The sequence below is a fragment of the Momordica charantia genome, assembly GCF_013281855.1.
Source record: "Momordica charantia cultivar OHB3-1 chromosome 1 unlocalized genomic scaffold, Mcharantia_2.0 BLBB01000001.1, whole genome shotgun sequence".
Classification (NCBI taxonomy): domain Eukaryota; kingdom Viridiplantae; phylum Streptophyta; class Magnoliopsida; order Cucurbitales; family Cucurbitaceae; genus Momordica; species Momordica charantia.
The window spans coordinates 8,147,676-8,168,004 of record NW_028275157.1 but is presented as its reverse complement, the minus strand read 5'-3'; the positions used below and the strand labels follow the sequence as shown (position 1 = coordinate 8,168,004).

General features: G+C 38.3%; 2 protein-coding genes and 1 pseudogene across 3 annotated transcripts; 1 reads left to right on the top strand and 2 right to left on the bottom strand.

The window, feature by feature from the left end:
* Window positions 1-2,781: 2,781 nt before the first annotated feature.
* On the bottom strand, window positions 2,782-11,279 carry LOC111017837 (akuammiline synthase 2-like; annotated as a pseudogene). The gene is made up of 3 exons (XR_015791672.1): window positions 4,491-11,279; window positions 3,710-4,060; window positions 2,782-3,434 (listed from the first exon to the last, which is right to left on the bottom strand). The product of XR_015791672.1 is annotated as an akuammiline synthase 2-like (transcript).
* Window positions 8,436-8,924, top strand: LOC148213214 (uncharacterized). The gene has a single exon (XM_088123606.1). The coding sequence runs from the start codon at window positions 8,436-8,438 to the stop codon at window positions 8,922-8,924; it is 489 nt and encodes a 162-aa protein (XP_087979732.1).
* Window positions 10,399-11,699, bottom strand: LOC148213213 (uncharacterized). Its single transcript, XM_088125589.1, has 2 exons — window positions 11,182-11,699; window positions 10,399-11,099 (listed from the first exon to the last, which is right to left on the bottom strand). The coding sequence occupies exons 1-2, from the start codon at window positions 11,665-11,667 to the stop codon at window positions 11,037-11,039; spliced, it is 549 nt and encodes a 182-aa protein (XP_087981715.1). The 5' UTR covers window positions 11,668-11,699; the 3' UTR covers window positions 10,399-11,036.
* Between the last annotated feature and the right edge of the window lie 8,630 nt (window positions 11,700-20,329).

The window sequence follows — 20,329 nt, the reverse complement described above, 5'->3', positions numbered from 1 at the left end:
ATACAAAAACACATCGTATTTGTTTATTTTGTATCAACACAAAAATACATCGTATTTATTCATCGTCAAATTTCAAAAATTATTTTATTGCTTAAATTTTATTTTAGATTTTAAATTAATGAATATCGTTTGTCTATATCTTTTGAAGTATAAATCTCCTAAAAAATAGGTTGGAAAATATTATAATTAGGGTGGAGAAGAATATAGTTGAGATTCTCCTGTATAAAAAAAAGTAAAGAAAGAAAGATAAAATAATATAGAAAAATAAAAAAAATACGTGGTTAGGAAAGAGTAATTTGGTACTTAAAAAGTGAGGAGATGTCTTCCTATTTCTTAATGGGCTATTCTCCAAAATTCAGGGTTAGTTTTGTCATTTTTTGAAATTACCTATTTAAAATAGTCATATTTGTTGTTACTCCATTGTTTCTTTGGATGGGATGTTTTCGAAACTTATTTTCACAAATATCTAAAGTTTTCCAATTTTACACTTTTAGATTTCTTGATTTAGGAATTTTTATTAATGTCGATTTTACCTTATTTGTGTCATTTATATTTATTATTGTTAGTTATTTTATTTAAATATAAAAGATTTAAATCCTTGATTTTCAAAACCTTTAATTATTATGGCCCAAATCATTTATTTCATAATCTACTAATTTACTCATTGATATATTATACTAAATTGTTAACATATATTATACTAATCTTTTTGTAATTAATTTTAGGGGATTAAGGGATTATGGAAATAATCTATTTAAATAATAATACTTTACGATTATGTGTACGTTAGCACTTATAAGTCAGTTATAAACTATATACTTCGTCTATATTCCAATAGACGATACAAACATATATAAACTATATCAGGTTATTGAGTTCTTAGAACTGAAGCATAATCATCTACAACTTGGTACTTACTCGTAAATATAAACTATATCCAGCTATGAACAATAAGGGTTGATTTCATGATAAAGAATCGATCAACCGAAATCAATCTCACTATATGAACTATAAACTATATATTGTTATATCAAACCAACAAAAATTTTCGACAACTTTGAAGTCGGAGTGCTCTATATCATGGAATCTATGAATAGTACCCTATACAAGAAAAATATTATTACGTTATTCAAATGTTACCATCAGTTTTTTTACCTCTTTTTTTTGTCTTATTTTCACGTTTTTTTTTTTTTTTTTTTTTTTGCAATAGTATGATAAACATGGTTATATAATATATACTTGTTATTTTAATTATCTTCTTCCCTTCATTATTTTTTTTTCCGGTGCGTAGGATAAACATATACTCTTCCAAAAGGTTATATAATATATATATATATATATATATATATATATATATATATATTGGTGCTATATGCTAAACTGTTGATTATATAATATACTCCTACGACCATTATAATATATTTTTCATTTTAATCTTCTAATATAAACATATACTCTTATAAAAGGTTTACTCTTATAAAATGTTATATAATATATACTTTTTTATCTAATAATAATATACCCTAATAGATTATATAGTATATACTGGTATATACTATTTTTTCTAGGGTGACATCGCCTATTTTCTCCTTTGAAAAAAAAAAACCATAGATTTTTTATTTTTTTCTCCTTTTCGAAAGTAGCTGCCCCTAGCCCCCTTTTTTTCGACGACACCCAAGCAACGACAAACTCGTCACGACGCAACCCACCATAAACGATGATCTGCAGTAGCTGGCGACGCGTTCCCATATTCGAACAGTAGTGGTGGCGACGTCCCTCCACGGCGGTGTGACTCCCTTGCGTTAACGGCATCCTCCACAACATCGGTTCTGCAGCGGTGACAACACCGCCCATGGTGCAGCAACCTCGATTGACTGAAACTCATTTGCATTTGGTCTTCTAGTAGATGTTTGCTTTAATCAAAACTTCCAGCCCAAAAAAAGGTTCCTTATTGTGGCCGTAAAATACTAGAATCGCAACAAACTTCCACCGGTTGGATGAAACGTTGGAAAAAAAGTTGAAGAAGGCAACCCCTTTTAAGTTTTTTCCGCAATCAAAGTGGATACTTGTTCTTGATGGTTAGGTTACCTTGTTGAGCGCCCGATAATCAATGCACAAGGCTACCGCTTTTTCTGGAATAAATCAAACAAACAGGGACTCCCCAACAAGGGGGTTTGACTCCAGGCTTCCACTCGATCTTGTGGTAGACTGCCCTTCTAGGCTAGGGGGCACTTGGCAACTCACTCGTGGGGCATGATACCCAAAGGAAGTTATGGGATACTATAATTATCGGATTTCAAATTTTAAGATGATTTAGAGACGTGAATCCCTCACAAATTTGATTTTTATTGCTCTAAAAAATCAGTTTTCCCAAATTTTAAATTTTAGTTTAATTGTTTATTAAATATGTATTCAAGGGCAACTTGGTAAAAAATCAAAGGGATACCATCCTATTTGGACCCATTTTATGACAAAAGTGTAAAATATTAATAGTCAATTTATGTAATTTGATTACCCAAATTGTCTATCAAGTGTACTTATCCCAACCCATAACAAAATCAAGCCCAAATGAAATAATATATCACACAATAAGAAATGTCCCACTAATTAAAGATGGATTTAAACATGATTATAGTGATTAAAACAACTATAACACTAAAAATGACAATTCATACCATGTGCTATAACTAAAACTAACACATAGCTCAACGTGTTAAGACATGCATGTATCCGACCATTATGTTGAGAGTACCTAATCTGATATATATGTAAGACCTGCCATAATTAAACACACTTATCCTTAACAATTCAACTAAAACATAACTAACAATACATTAGAAATCTCTTTGGATTTCAACCCAGTATAATGCTAGGGTTGGGGGAAGCAAACTCAAGAAATTCATAGTCATTTTCTAACAAATTCATTGTTTCTTCATCCAAAATAATCCATGCTTCTATTCCTTAACCTGATGCTCTGTCCATCAGGAAAATCACATTCCTCACCATCGACTCATAAGCTTTTCCTCCACCTGTAATCCATATAGGCTTATCCCCTCCAAAATTCACTCTATTTAAACCCATGTTACACCAGCTCGAGAATATAAATGACTCTGGACCTTTTGCATAAAATTCATGCAATTGTTGTAATGAACTCACCAGAGTTTCATATCCATCATCTCCAGTTGCTTTTTGCATAAAATTATTGTTGATTTCGAGTAACGATCGCCTCAATATAGTTTCGAGATCAGCCAACTTCGTTTCTTTGTCTGATACTTCATAATACGCACGACTCCTCCAAAAAATGTTGCCAACATCATGTTCTGACAATGGTGGTTGTATTCTTCTACGCATGTTAACGATATGAACTAAGACCGACCCCCATTTTGTATCAACACAACTTGCCTCCTTACCATTTGCAACAGTTTCTTTCTTATCTGTCAAGGTTACATCTTAATTGTTAATAAAGAAGAAAAAAAAATTGGGTTTCATTGTAAAAATAACATGGCCAACATGAACTGAACTCAACGATAATTGACATCTATCTCTACTTGTTGTACTTAAAGTGTAAATATAGCATGATAAAACTTTAATATTGTAAAAATAGCAATATGATTCAAAACAGTAACTCTTTATATGGTGCTTGATAACATTTATTGTTTTTTCCCCTAGAAAAGTATTCATAATATAAATAGAAATTTATCATCCTTACCTAATGATTTACATGTTGATGCAGCTTTCATGGCATGCTTCCAAATAAAGCAAGTTACAGCTTCAACACTGGTTGGATTGGAAACACTTTGAGATTTTGCTCTAACTTTGAGATTTGAGACTGCAATAGCATCAAAAACAAACCTTCTGCTAGAGCTTTGTTTTCCTTGTGCCAATAAAAATGGAGTTTCTGGGGATATCACACTGTAACCACTTGATATTTCTCTTGGTGGGAAAAGGGAAGAAGAAGCCTTATAAAGCCACTCATGGTGGTTCCATCTATAATTTTGTGTAAGAAAGAAAGGCCAATCGCAATTCCACCGCACAAGAAAATATTAACTTGAGCCGCAACCTGTATGAATAAATAATTAAATTTATCATCACACACATATATATATGCTTAATTAAGCTTTTGGATCCAATTACTGGTTAAACATTATAACCTCGAACCAAAAGGTCAGAGGTTTAAATCCCTACCCCAACCACCCTACATATTATTGAACTCCAATAAATGATTAAGGATGTGTTTAGGAGTGATGGTAGAAGGAATGATTTTGAAAATAGAAATATAAGATTAATTGATTTTTGAAAATCACCACCTAAGTGATACCTTAAAAATTAATTCGGAGTGATTTTATGTTTTCCTAAAATCAAATTTTTAACTTTCCAAACATGATCAATAGAAATTGAAGTGATTTTGGAAATAGAAATGGAAGTGATTTTGCCATGTCAAAATCACTCCCAAATATACCCTAAGTCGACTATAAATTATGAACACGAACCTGGACAGCGGTCTCCAACGGCTGATTCAAAAGCATATCAGGGAAAGGAAGGAAATTTGCAAGAAACTGAAGGTTTGGAGTTTTGAGAAAATCAGCCATGGAAGCTTTGACTGTGGCCTCCACAAAGAGAGCACCATTATCAGCCTCATTGGGGGAAGAATAATGCACAAAATTGCCTTTGATTCTTCCAGCAAGCATGGGAAAGCGAGCCAATGTTGTAGACAGAGAGAGTTTCAAACTAGAAATTGTATCCTCCTTGTTGAAATGGGCTTTATTATTACTTTGATCTTTCTTGGTGTTATTGTAGAAGAAGATGATGGGAGTGTAACTTTCAGCCGAGAGAATGTCAAGAAGTGAAATTTGGAAACTTTTCTGATCTCGACCCATTTCTTTGAAGTCTTTTGGCTTTATGATTTCTCTTGACACGATTTCCACTTCCATCTCTTTGAATACTTTTTCTTCAACTAATCAAAACTTTGCCACTTTCAATGCAAATTGGGGAATGAAAAATCTCCAAGTCTAGACATTGATTGTTGATGAGGTTTCTCGGTTATTTATAGCCAACTTTAAAACGAATTAACAATACGTGAATGGAGAGTTCACGGAAACGTTTTTATAGTTGTTTGAAAACTTTACAAAATTCAATGTTTAATAGGGTAGGTAATGTCATAATTAAGAATTTTTCATAATTGTTTGTCGGAAAGCTAAAAAAGATATTCCCATAGTCTAAAGTGAACGCTATAATTGTTTCATAATTGATGTTGTTTAGATTGATTTTGATCCATTTATTCATATCTGTTGATGCTGAAACCAGAAAGTCTACGTGTCCTTCAATCGAGGACGTCAGACAAGTTTAAGGTACAACAACGAATCGTGAAACCAGTGCGATGCCCTGCCCAATTTCGACGTCAAGTTAGTAATTGCAAGAGAGTACAGAAACAGAAAACACCTTAGTATTTAGTGACAGATTTTTCACTTATCCTGTGGCCGTGGTGACCCGTCTCTATATAGGGTTGTTGGAGCCAACCAAGGAGGACACCTAGCATGCGGCATGGTGGGGTCCACTTCCATACGAGCTTTGACGGACTGTTAGGCGACATTCCTAGTGCGTGGTAGCACCTCCGCCGCCTGCCACCCTGACCCGCTCAAGAGGTCTTGCAGTGGGGTCTGTCGCATATCTTCCTATACGTGATCTCTACGAGAGAGAGCATTGCTCCCTCTATCGGTCTTATGTCCATAGGAAGTTTGGTCCCCACTGTCAGATGTCACCACTCAAGCTTCACATGTTCCCTGATTGGTTTTCACCCTCAATAGTTAGCCCTGATGTTGGGTGGGGTTGATTTTCAAAAACGAGGAAAAACCTGATCTAGAAGCATTAACGTGAGTAGGCGCATGCATGAGATTGCTCGAGCGCGTCTTGGGTCGCCCTTTAAAGTTTTAGTGTGGACACGCGTTGGATAGGCCAATGGTTTGACTACACCACCATATTAATGGTGGGATGCATGTGACTCACCGTCTCGTAAGCCGTTGTGTCTTCTCACATGGAACAACACAGAAATGTATGATAGTTGTGATCCATCGTAGCGGTTGGGATTTAAAGTTGCTCGTTAGGGAAGGAAGGTTTTAAAACCAGCCCAGGCATTTTCGATTGCCCTTCTTCATTCCCACACTTTTCTTTCTTGTGCTCCCTATTGAAGGACCCTGATCTTTTCACTTCTCAAGTTTGCATTCCTCGAGCTAATCTTCCTTTCCCAATGGCTGGTTCGAAGAAGAACTTTATTTCTATCGTGGACAAACCTTCAGCCATCCACATATCATCGATTGTTACCGAAGAAGAACTGGAGGTGATCCATTCAACCTTTCGCATCCCATAGTATGTCCTGATTCATTTGCTTATTGAGGGCGAGAGGATCGACCATAATCCACCAATTTGGGTAGGTGTCTACTCCAAAATGTTTGAGAATGGGGTTACGCTTCCAAATTCTCTTTATGCCCAAACGTTCCTCTTCGCCACCGGCTTTGCTCTCACGCACCTTTTCCAAAATGCCTGGGGAATGATGATGACTATTGGGAGTCTTTGGCAAGAGTATCGTAATGGGGAGAAGATGACGACAGCTCTCCTCAACACCCTCTTCATCATGAGGGGGTTTTGGGTTTTCTAGAGCTCTAACGTCTGAATTCTAGTCATGGAGAGGTGCTGAAACCCCTACTTCCAAGAAGCAATGGAAGGATGGGTCGTTTTCAGTTGACGAGTCCCTTCTCGCCATAAGTATTCCCATATGTGTCCCAGTTCCCTACGAGTTTGGGGAAAACGGTAAGTCTCCCTCCCTTTTCTTAAATGTACTCCCTATGTTAACAGCCTTGCATTTGTTTATACTAACTTTCGATTTTCTCATTGTTGGGTGTGTTGTCCTAAACTTGTTGTTTGCGTTTATGTAAAAACAAACTTATACTCAATAAAGTTATGTTTTCTTATCCAATCAAATTATTGTTGAATTTATAACATTGCATTGTCAAAATCCAATAAACTAAACATCCAAAGTTATTATCATGTAATCGGGAAAGTATATATACTGGTTATATATTTGATCTACTCTCGATATATAAGTGAATAATGTCTCGGGAATAACATAAAGAGTTGATAGTATATGGATAAGACTATGTACCTCCTGAAGCTCGGAATCCATGTAGGTCGGAGCACACGGGATGATCTTCCTAGTGCTCCGAAGAACCTACAAAACACTTAACTTTGAAGTTCTTTTGATTGAACCACCGAAAAGGAAAGTACACCTTGTTGGTATAGGTAGTGACTATCAATTCTCTTAAGCCTTTCTTGACCATTCTTCCATGATTTCAGTATCCCTCTCATTCGGATGTGGTATCGGTTCATTCATGTACCCCTCTTCTCTAGTCGGGCGTCACATGCCCACCAGCTTCCACCTTGGTTCGTCCCGGAACCACATCTTACTGGAAGAGGTTCCGCTCAGATACCATTTGTAACGCCCCAGGCCCAGAATTCGAAATCCGATTTTGGCACTTCTCTACCCCGGCATTTCCCTGCGACCTAGCTACGCCGCTGTCAAACTTTGAGCCACTTAGAAAAGCATAGACTGCCCCTACAGACCAACACGAGTCCTTCCAGCGCATGGTCAACAAAATATTTGCCGACCAGATATGTCGAAATATGGAGGTATATGTAAATGATATGCTCGTAAAGAGTAAGAAGACAGACCTCCCATGTCGTCAACCTGACTGAGACGTTTGAAGTCCTCCGAAGGTACCAGATGAAGCTCAATCTGAAAAAATGTGCATTTCGGGTCTCATCTGGCAAATTCTTAGGGTTCATGGTTAACCAACGTGGGATAGAAGCAAACCCCAAGAAATACGAGCTGTGTTAGAAATGCAGCCGCCTCAAAACCTAAAGCGGCTTCAATGCGTCAACGGAAAGATAGTCACGCCGAATCAATTTATGTCGTGATCTACAGACAAGTGCTTACCGTGCTTTAGGGTGCTGCGAAAGAAAGACCGCTTCAAATGGACCTCTGAATGCTAAGTGGCCTTCGACGAGCTCAAGAGCTACCTAAGCTCGGCACCACTGTTGTCAAAACTGCTACCTGGCGAAGAGCTCATGTTGTACCTACCGGTTTCTACAAGCGCGGTGAGGTCATCGCTAGTAAGGCAGGACGGAGGTCGGCATAACCCAGTTTACTACACAAGCAAGTCCATGACGGACACTGAGACCCAATATCCAAAAGTGGACAAGTTGGTATTGGCGCTAACTATCGCAGCGCGGCATCTCCGACCCTATTTCCAGGCTCACAGGGTGAGGGTCCTCACTACCTTTCCCTCTGAAACAAGTCTTCCAGAAATCCAGGACCTCGGGGAGACATAAAATGGGCTCTCGAGCTGAATGAATACGATATAAGCTTCGAGCCAAGAGTTGCGATGAAGGGTCAAGCCGTGGCTGAGTTCATAGCTGAGCTCACTTTGCTGCCTTTCTCAGCTGGTGAGAGTCCCAACAAGTGGGTCCTCAATGTCGATGGTTCCTCTAATGAAAATGGCAGTGGGGCCGGAGTCCTCATTCAGGCGCCCAGCGGAGATCGGTTTGAATATGCTGTGAGATTCAACTTACCAACCTTAAACAATGAGGCCGAGTACGAAGAGTTGGTGGTAGGTCTACGTATGGCTAAGGCCATGGGATCTAGGCACTTGTACATAAGCGACTCGCAGCTCGTAGTCAACCAGATTACCGAGGAATACCAAGCCATGGACAACAGGATGGAGAGGTACTTACACAAAGTGCACGAGCTTTTGTCTCGGTTCCATGGGTACAGCATAGAGCGAGTACCGTGTGCAGAGAATGCCAATGCAGATGCCCTGGTGAAGCTGGCTTCCTCTTACCCGACCGATTTCCCTAGGTCGATCCTAGTCTAGATCTTAGAGGCTCCCTCCTTTCTAGAGTCGGAAGCAATGAACATTGAAACTACGATACCGACCTAGACGAACCACATAAAATCCTTCTTCTGCGAAGAAGAACTATCGGAACATGCCGACTTCAGGAAGATGCGGCGCAAAGCAGTGGAGTACGTCCTTCGAAGTGATGTGTTGTACAAAAAGGGATTCTCCCTTCCGCTGCTAAGGTGCCGAGACCTAGAAGAGGCGAACTACACCTTGAGAGAAATACATGAACGGGTGTGCGGCAACCATGCAAGGGGCCGATCTTTTGTCGCCAAGCTGGTCAGGCAGGGTTACTACTGGCCCACCATGGGACGAGATGCCATGGAGTTTGCGCGACGATGTGATCGGTGCCAGCGATTTGTTACGGCTATCCATCAACCGCCCGAGCTCCTCACGCCTATCTTAGTCCTCTGTCCATTTGCTCAATGGGGGATCGATCTCATTGGGCCCCTCCCACCAAGGAAAGGCCAAACAAAATTTGTGGTAGTGGCCGTCGATTACTTTACCAAGTGGGTGGAGGTCGAGCCATTAGCCACCATAATAGAGGCCAAAATCATGAACTTCGTATGGATCAATCTCGTTTGCAAGTTTGGCATAGCCCAAGCCATCATAACTAACAATAGGAAGCAGTTCGTCAACCCCAAGTTCAACAGGTATTGCGAACAGCTCGGGATGAAGCATCTCAACTCCTCGCCAGCTCACACACATACCAATGGCCAGGTTGAAGCCATTAACAAGATCATCAAGCACAGCCTAAAACTAAGACTAGAGGATCGCAAAGGCCGGTAGGCAGTGGAGCTACCTGACGTGTTATGGTCATACAAGACGACCACACGAATGCGACCGAAAAGACTCCGTCGCCCTAGCCTTCGGCTCGGAAGTCGTGGTACCTATCGAAATCGGTCTACCAATAGCTCGAATTGAAGCCTTTGATGCGTCTGAGAACAACGAGGATCTTCCCTGAACCTCGACCTGCTTGAGGAGAGAAGGGAGACCTCTCAACTCGAGCTCGCCGAATACCAGAGGCAGGTGAAGGGACATAATGATGCAAGAGTCAAACCGTAACGTTTCCAATATGGAGGCCTCATCCTGTGGAAGATTATGCAAAAGGGCGGAGCCTTAGAGCCCACTTGGAACTGTCCATTTCAGGTGAAGCACGAAAAGCGACCCGGAACCTGTCTTAACCGATCTGGAAGGGAAACACTTACCTCACCTATGGAACGCTCAGCACTTACGCGTATATTACCGTTAAGTATAGGTGATCGAGCTGTTTTGATGTAATGATTGCTTAATAGAAAATTTAAATGTCTCTTTCGTTAACAAATTAAGCTAAATTTAAATTGGGGGCCAAAGAGGTACAAATATGGAAAGCGCGAACTACCGAGACAACAGGTTACTAAAATAAAAAATATGTGAATATATATATGAATGTCGCACTTAAAGAAAAGAATGAAGACAAAAAGTCGAGGTTTCATTCATAACACCGAGGAGACTGCCTCGGACCTGAATACATTGATAGTAATAAAAGATAGCGGAAGCGCAAAAATAAAGGAAGACAGTATGGTCACTTGTCTAAGAGATTGGACTGCGCGACTTTAGCCAAAGGGTCATCGTCTATAGGGGCCACAAGGACGAGCTCATCTAGCTTCTTCACCCCAGCTTGAATGACTTCTTCGGAGGCCATGGTGCCATCAGGAGAGATCGTCCAGGACTTGAGTAAGCACGTTTCATAGGGGTCAGGTCGACGCGCTTATAATGGTGCTTCAAGAAGGCAAGCGCAAACTTGAAGTCGTCGTCAGCAACGCCCTTGCTGTAGTCCACGTAGCTTGGCAGCTCTTGAAAGCGCGCGTCTAAGAAGGCCTCGCTCTTAAGGTTGGTCGCCGTAACGGCCTCAGCCAGCCGCAGTTCCTCCATCTCAGCCTGAAGCTCCTTCCTGAGCTTCCCTGCCTCTCAGAGCTCGTGCCCTCCAGTTCGGTTTGGAGGGAACTCACCTCCCTCTTTAGCTCCTCACCACCCGCCTCAGCTCGACCTTTACCAAGTTGGCCTCCTAGTGGTCTTGGGGTGAGCAGCAGTCTCTTTGTCCACCTACTACTCATGTCCAAGGAGCTCAGCAGCCATGAAGGTCACTGACCTACACATGAGGGCGTGCGCCTAAAAGGAAAACACAGAAACAAAAAAGGGCCAATAGGGGATTGAAATGCCAAATAAAAAAGGAAAAGCTCCAGGAGAATACTTCGGCGGCATGGTCAATGGCCAGCTGAATGGTTTCCCCAGCTGTCCCAGTGGGCGAGCTGACACGCCCTAGAGCACGGCTTGAGCTCGCCAAGTTGATCCTTTGCGATAAGGCGTCGATGCTGCTAGTGGTGGGATAGCTCCTGAAACGGAGATCGGAGTCCCTCACTCCGTCGATCCTCCTCGCCATCTGCAACCCATCAGAGTCTCCTACCGTGGAAGGCCTGACCTTCTTAGCTCCCTCGATAGCCCGGGAGCTCGGGCTAGCCCCCTTGTGGGTTTTCTTCTTCTTCTTCTTCTTAGGAGGCGTCGTGTGAACAGTCTGGAGTGGGGGCACCTCGATTGGGTCAGAGCGAGGAGTGGCATTGATGGACCATACGAGGACCTCGATGGGTGATGAGCAGTTGCCAAGCTCTACAGCCCTCCGCTTCCGACCAAAGAGGGAAGCAGGGCAGCATCTCTGTAGAACAACCGCACGATCAAACATCGGTGAAAATGAAAATCAACAAGGAGGAGACGACATACCTTCAGATATAGGAAACATGAGGGGAGAGAAAGATCGAGAGGGGCTCGGCGTGCACGGGTTAGTTGCAGCCTCGTCTGGTGCAATTTCCTCAGGCACTTCTTCTGGCACGACTTCTATAGTTGCCCCTTCAAAGACGACCTCCTTTGGTGCAGCCCCCTCGAAAATGTGCAGGCCGCAGTTAGTTTGTTGACGAAGAGATCAAGGTAGTGTCGATCTGCTTGGTAGATTTAAGGTATCCTCACCAAGTATTCGCGAGTGAGCTCGTCAGGTCGAGGCACGGGCTTAGGAAGAACTGCAAAAAAAAGGGTAAGAAGGTTGGCAAGGCTTGGAGACATAATGCAACTAAGAAAGGGGCGTTACCTAAATTGCTAAGTGGCAAGGAACCCGCCAGCTCAGCCCGCCCTCACGACCTTAGCCCACCAGTCGCAATACACATAAAACCAGTCCTCTTTCAATGCTTAATAGACGACAGTCCATAGACTAATTTCCCGACGCCATGTCGAGCTATGAGGTAGAACCGACCCGGTTTCCTTGGGAGGTTCTTGATAGTGTATAATGAAATGAATTTGGTCGAGGTAAGATAATCAACATCTAAGGTGTCAATCCCGAGCCCCCACTATAACATCCAATAGCCTAGAAGGATGCCCCAGCCATTGGGCACGAGCTGCGCAGGGGCTATATTAACCATCTCAAGGAATTCCTGTGCGAAGGGATGGAGAGGGAGCCTGAGCCCAAACTCGAACATCTTCTCATAGAAGTAGACGTGCCCTTCAGGGGGGTTCTCTACAATCTCGCCTCACCTGGGAAACCTCATCCCTATCGACGACAGGATGTCGTACATATCCCTAAAGTAAGCTAGGCAGCCGTCACCTAGGTCGGATGGGCTGCCGACGGATTTTTCCGAAATCTTAGGTGGGGGAATGTACAGCTAAATGGCTAAGCAATGAGGTACTTCATCCCCACCTGTAGGGGAGGAAGACTTGTTACTGGAGGATTCGGCGGGAGACGACCTGACGGAGGCCGACCTGTCGCTCGAGGACGCAAAAGGTGGGGACCCCTCTAAGGGTTGCTTGAAGCTCTCCTCCGAGCTCTCAGACCTCGACCTGAAACTACTGCCCCTATCAGACATTGCCTATGACCTACTTGCGAAAGGAAAAGAAAGAAAACGAGCTACTGACCTCGGCACAAGAGCAAGCGGAAGTCTTGAAAGCGTAAAGTTAGGAGGAAGCCCTCAACTATATATATACAACGTAGGGAGTGATCTCCACTGTACACGTGTCCCCTCGCCAGCGGCTTAGATCGCCTCCCCAGCGGCTCAGCGGTTAAGTGCTCAAGAGCACCTCGAAGGCCGCATCTGACGTGAAGGCCAGGGGCGGCCATTGAATGCTCCTGTTGGGAAGATGGATTGGTCCACGTCACCACTGATAGCTCGACAACAAGACCCAGGATAGGTCGCCCGCCACCCTTCGACGTCTCTCAAGTGAGCGACTCATCGCCCGACCTAAGAGGCGGCCAATGTTGGATGGTCAAACTCTCGCCAACCAACCTGTCCTCAATTTCCATAACTGCCAACCTATTAGGTCGGCCCCAAAGCTACCTAGTGACGCAGAGAATGGACCGGTCCCCTGTCAGGACCGAAGGTCGCTTGGAAGAGCTGAGCCCGAGCAGGGCTGATTCATTAAATTAACACCAACCAAAAAGGATCAGACAATTATGCTAACATATATAACTTTAATTATTATTAATTTTATCTTTATGAAAGTAAAACTACCAAAATTATTTTCAAAATTAATAATAATATATTTATATACATAATTTAATAATGGGAGAAGTTCTCTAAACAATTTATTAAATCCAGAAATAAAAAATAAAAATTAGATTTTCCCAAAAAGAATATTATTAATATTATAACTCATCAACAATTCAACATAGGCTACGGAGCACTAATTGCAAGGCACAATAATCTAATATAAATAATTAATTTCATAATTGTAAGTGTATTTGTTATTTGGTCAAATTGTGACCTTCGTTTGGGCCGATCACAATTGACATAAACAACAATAGTCAAATCTCACAAAATTATTAATCAATTATTATTAATTGTTTCCATATGAAAATAAAATACCTAAGTTATTTTCAACAATTAACAATAATATTTCTAAATCAAAACATTCATAGAAATTTAAAAATTGTGCCAAATATTGATTAAATTGTGAATTTATTCACCATAATCAACAATCTTTAATTAGCACAACATGAAAGGAAAATTAAATTGGCCTCCATATTTAAATTCGCCTAGAATATTCAAAACAGAATATAAATTGATAACTAAATAAATAATTATTAAAAGTTAAATAAATAAGCCAAAAAAAAAAATACATCTGTAAGTTTGCGGACTGCAACATTTCAAAAATAGTTGGTGCTAGAGCACTATCTCCACGCACCAGCCGTTATCTTCAAACGACACCTTATTGGAGTGCCGCAATTTCTTTAATTTTTCTTTTAATGAAAACTAAAGATACCATCACAACTAATTTGTTAGTTAAAAAAAATTAAACTTTATCAAATTAGTCAGGCATAAATTCGAACAATTTTCAACCAATTAAGAATTTTAATCATGTGAAAATTGTTCAAACATCTTATCAATCCAAATAATTTTAATAACTTTTTGTTTGAATAAATAAATTATTAAAAGAACAATGCTTCAACTTAACTCTTAAAAATCCAGTAATCATCCATGCAAAACTTGGTCTGATACCCCTTGATGGAAATTTTAAACAAATCCTAATTCATGATTATTCTAAAATAACAGCTATAAAATTCCAGAACAATCAAGACCAAAGATACAAGCATAGAAGAAAACCAAAATCTATAAAGAGATTAGAATTACCTTGAACAATTAGATAGATTCACCATATCTACAAGAAGTTGTGTAGTTTGTGGTCTTCCAAAACTATGCAACTCATACCAAATATGGACAATACTCTCTGTTTGATGGGGAACAGGAGGCTCAAGAAACATAGTGTATTGAAGACCATAACCATATATTTATAGGTTAATCCTAGGATTTCCCATAATCCCCTAGGATTAATGGGCTGGTTTCTACTCAGCAACCCACACCACTAAATGGAAAGTCGTGAGCCCATAATCAAGATCACTCATATGCCCATTAAATAGCCCAAATATAATTGCTCTTTAATTTGTTACCCACATATGAATTAATTATTAAATTAATTCCAACAAAAAATTCAAGGGCGATCATGTGGTGTTTCTTCAATTTTTGAAGCAAGCTCTGTAAAAGTAAAAATAATAAGCAATAGAGAATATAGATTCAAAATGATACTAACATAATTTAATAAAAAATTGGTAGAAAATATATCCAACATTATAAAATAAAAATAGACTACATAATAAGCTCACTACCTACTTATAGAATGTGGTCCACTCTCAAGAAACTAACTTGAATTCATGGAATCGTAAAGAGTTCTCATATAGATGCTTTAACTGTGCTCCAAATATTGCTTCATTTTTTTTTTCTTCTTTTGAGAAGAATCCAAACTATCATTGAGAAACATGAAAGAATATAGAAAATGAATACAAAAATCAATCTCAACAAAATGGTAACGACCCTACAAGAAAGGATTCCAATCCAAAAGAATAACACTCAACTCGTAGTTATTAAAGAATAACACGTAAGATCTTTTTCTTTCCCTCGAATCATTCACACAAAACCTTTCTTTCACAAAAACAAAGAAGCAAAAAGACAATACTAAATGGTTTTTTAGATTCTCCAAATACTAAAGACTTTACCCAAATAAAACAGATTTATGAACAACACAGATGTTGAACAATAACAAGCAAAAACAATCTACTTATCCAAATCTTGATTGGCTACCTTTGCTGCAGGATAGCCACACAATTCTCCAACTAGTCATTGAACTATATGCATGACACATGTAAAAACTAAGTCTTAATTGACTATCTTTGCTGCAAGATAGCCACACAATTATCCAACTAGATTTTAAACTATATGCATGGCACAAATATAAACACTAAGTCTTAATTGACTATCTTTGCTGCAAGATAGCCACACAATTATCCAACTAGACTTTAAACTATATGCATGACACAAATATAAACACTACATAAAACCAATCACAACAATCACGAAGATCCAAAACACCAACCCCAAATGCCAATTTCTGGAATTAACAAAAGTAGATTCGAACATTGAAACGGAAAAAAAAAAAAAAAGAGGGACAACGTGTCCCTGGTCCTACAGTAGCAAACGAATTCTCAAAAGTAGATCCCAAACAGAAGTCACTCAAGCATATGATGGCAATATCCTAAGTAGTTGCCACATTCTTCGAGGTCTCTCACAAGAATATGAAAGGAAAAATCAAAGCATGATTAAGAAAACCTAGAGGGGAACAGACTTACATCATTAACTATAACATACATGTGGCAGCTATAAAAAAGACATCGAAAAAATGCATTACAAATTAGAACTGAATAGAACCACTCCAATTTCATGCCCAACTAAGAACCGACAAGTGTATTTAATAAAAGGGCCGACAATGTTGATTATAAAGACAAAATAGTCACTTATCTCAAAGACTCAAATTGACAATTCAAACCTTGTCATCCAATAAAGCTTTAATTTTTTTATTCAGTAACGTCATCCTCATCTTCAAAAAGTGATCACCTACGAGGAAACGAGAAATTTTAGTCCTCATCAAAACTCAAGAACAGCTTTAATTACTAAAAAACCTAATGTAACATAAATATAGAGACTTAAATACAAAATGCTATTGTTTACCTCTTCAAGACAAAAAGTTCATGACTAACCATGTAAGTGATTGATCTACAACAAATCTTTCAAAACAATGCAATTTAGAAATGCTACCACAATAACTAATTAAACATTCTCTACAAATTATAAGATAAAATCTATATTAGATTTTTTTCGCACTCAAATCCTAATAATAGACTAAATTATTGCAACACAGACAACACGAAGATATCAGAATTTAACTCAAATTTCGAGAATTGAAAGTATGCTACACAACCTAAATCTAGAGACTTAAATACAAAATCTAATCTAATAACATCACAATGTGAGCAAAATCTAACAGTAGCAATCGAGATTATATTGCACATCCTTGAAAGACCAAGCAAATAATGAGTTCTGACTCATTTATGAAAATATAAACACTAAGTCTTAATTGACTATCTTTACTACAGGATAGCTACACAATTATCCAACTAGACTTTAAACTATATTCATGACACGAATATAAACACTACATAAAACCAATCACAAAGATCCAAAGCACCAACAACCCTAGACGCCAACCCCAACGCAAATATTAGATTTACAATCAGTCAAGTTCGGAAATTAATAAGATTCAAAGCAATGGAAATCACCATATCAACTCTTTTGCTTCGTTCTCATTGGCAAAGCAAAGGTCTATATCCCCAGACTCCAATAGCCGGAGAAGAGATAATCTAAAATCCCGAACCATCTGACCAAATATAGAGATGTGAGATACTTTATTTACCTCTAAACACATCTTTTAAAATGATACAAAAGTCTCTTCTTCAAAACAAAAAGCACACAGAGGTTTGCTAAGTAATATACCACAAAAGCTTTCTCTTGTTTGGCCAACTTTACAGCCGCTTGAATAACTTCCAAGTTAAAAATACTATATCTCATTACAAGCCATTGCGATAAGGACATGTCGACAACTAAGTTATCAGTCAACTAAAAACATTTCCTAAGTAATAAAAAAAAAAGGCCCCAAAACAAAAACAGTGACAAAACCGACCTAAAGGGAAGTGGAGAAGGGTGGGGAGGCTAAAATCTATACCACATAAGTATAATTTCACAGTCCCCTAACCATTTTTTGCAACTACACATATCAGCACTCCATTCATCTTATTCAGGCCATTGTAGTTGAAGTCATATATCAGAAAAGTGATTGATAAAGACCAATGTGTAGGTATAAGTAAAAAAAGCATGTCATACCATTGGATGTCATGGAGTTGTATATTCCAACTCGTTTGATATTCTCCCCGTGGAGTTCATCAGTGTTATGGCTAAAATTTAACATAATCAGTATTGATAAATTGGTGCTCATGAAGAACCTTATCAAAGCAAAACATAGAGATATTAGATGGGATATATTGGAGGGAGAGTACACAAAATCAATGTTGTTAAAAATATATACGATTCAGAATGAAACAAAGGCAAAAAGATTCAAATCGCATTTTGAATCGCAAATTTCGTGGTTCGTACTTTTCAAATGATATAACCCTAAAAATGAAACGGAACGAAACGATGGATTAAAAAAGAAAAGAATAGGGCTTTTTTACTCATCTGGTAGTGCCATCAATAGCATGAGAAAGTAGTAGAAAAGACAAAGAAAAAAGAAAAAGAAACAGTAGGAGAAGAAGAAGAAAGAAGAAGCGGCCGAAGAAGAAGAAGATAGAGGACGGAGAAGAAGTGACGGAAGAAGAAGAAGAAAGAAGAAAGAAATTTGGGCGTGGGATGGGATTTACTGTGCCGGTTGGTGGCGGGTCGCCGGAGACAAAAGAAGGAGGGGGTAGGCGGCTACCAAAAGAGGAGGAAGAAGAAGAATAATATTGGAGAGACTAGGGTTTTGATTTAATTTTGTTTTCCCTTCTTTTTGTTTTTCTTTTATTTTATTTAACGAAAGAAACAAACTTAAACATAAATAAAAAAAATAGGCTAATGTTCTTAGATTTTTCATAATATTTCCCTAAAATTAAAAATGTGAAACATTCCGTCATTTCTCGTTAAAAACGCAGCTTACTCTTTTCTGACGTTTTTTAAACGTCAAGAAAAATACTTGTTTTGCCAAACTTTTTGTGACGCTTAAAAAACGTCACAAAAAGGTCAAAATTCCAGAAATCTCCGTTTTTTCCCAAAAACACGTTCGTTTTATTTGAACAATATTTTACTGTTCATGTGCGTCACGAAAACCCAAAATTCTAGTAGTGTTTCTATTTTAAAATCTGCATGCTTGTCTAAGTTCTTGAGAGGTTTAGTCAAAGAGACAAATAGGAAGTTAAAACAACAAATTGTGTGGGTATTGATATTTGAAGACTTTACAAATGTATAAATAATCTCTTTCTGCTATTTATTTTACTTTTATGCTTAGAGTTATGAGTTCGTTTTTTGTATAACCGGCCTGGTTAGAATTATATTCTTTCACGATGAATTATTATTTATTTACCTTTGGGATTTACATGTTTACTACCCTTTAGTTGATTCATGGAGTTCATAGTCACCATGTGTATAGTTGCTTGCAGAAAATTTTGGTTTTCCATGACGTTTCCCGCCAAAAACATGCCTCACCCTTTCGTGACGTTTTTTTAAACGTCACGAAAAATGTATTTTTTTCCAACTTTTCGTGATGGTTAAAAAATGTCACGAAAATGTAAAATCTGGAAAACTCCATTTTCCTCACTAAAAATGCGTTTGTTACCTTTTGTGACGTTTTGTTTAGTTTTCAACAGTTTTTACTACTTATTAGCGTCACGAAAATCCCTTGTAGTAGTGGAATGACTACAAAAATAACTTCGAAGCAACCATCATGCAAAAATGGTTGAAGGATTCAAAAATTCTTTTCGACTAATTAGTTAGTTTTTTTTAGCACATACCTATTACATGTTAGTTTCTTATATGACTAATTAGTTAACAAACACATGTACATATGGATGAAAAAATGAACGAAAGTAAATGCTAACATGTTTTAGTTTTATATATTTTTCCTTTTCCTAACATTGAAATGGTTCGATGTGTGTAGATATATGATAAATTTCATGCATCCAGTTACCTCATTGGCTGAAATTTCCTAAAGGCCTCTTGAGACATTGTCCAATGAGGTAACAATTTATTGTCACCTTTTAATTCACTTTCTAGATATTGAAGGTATCTAAATATCAACATCAAGTCCCTGTGTTTTGGTATCGTTGGAATTAGGTACCTACGTTGCCACTATTTTTATTGTATCACAAAAGTAATATTCTTGAGCTATGTTTGCTATAATATGTAATGACTCCAATTTTTTATATGTATTTAATAATATTAAATCGAGATAATTACTCATAAAACATAATTTCATTAAAATAAAATAAGATAAAAACTTGTTCTTTCATTTAAAAATAGAAACGATAACTTAATAAAACTAAACTTATAAATCTCTATGAGTAGAAATCATAAATTATAATCAAAGTAAAAATGTGGTCTAGTCATAATTAAAAGTATAAATTATAAATAAAATTAAAGTTTGTCTCATATCTCCTTCTCATCATATAAAAATAGCCAGTAAGTAGTTCCCATCATAAGGAACCTTTATGCACAAACACACGTTTTTAAATGCATGCATACATCCACCTAGCATATAAACCACCGAACATCCTAACTTAACATACTTGTGCTTGCTAGTAGAAACTTACTTATCTAAATCCTTAATTTGGCGCCATGTTATGTAGAAATATCCCATACCATGACCGTCAATTCCGCATGTAATATTTATAGGGTAATTATCTCTCATAAATACTATTTACTGAACTAATTCGTTTCCTAGGGCCCAAC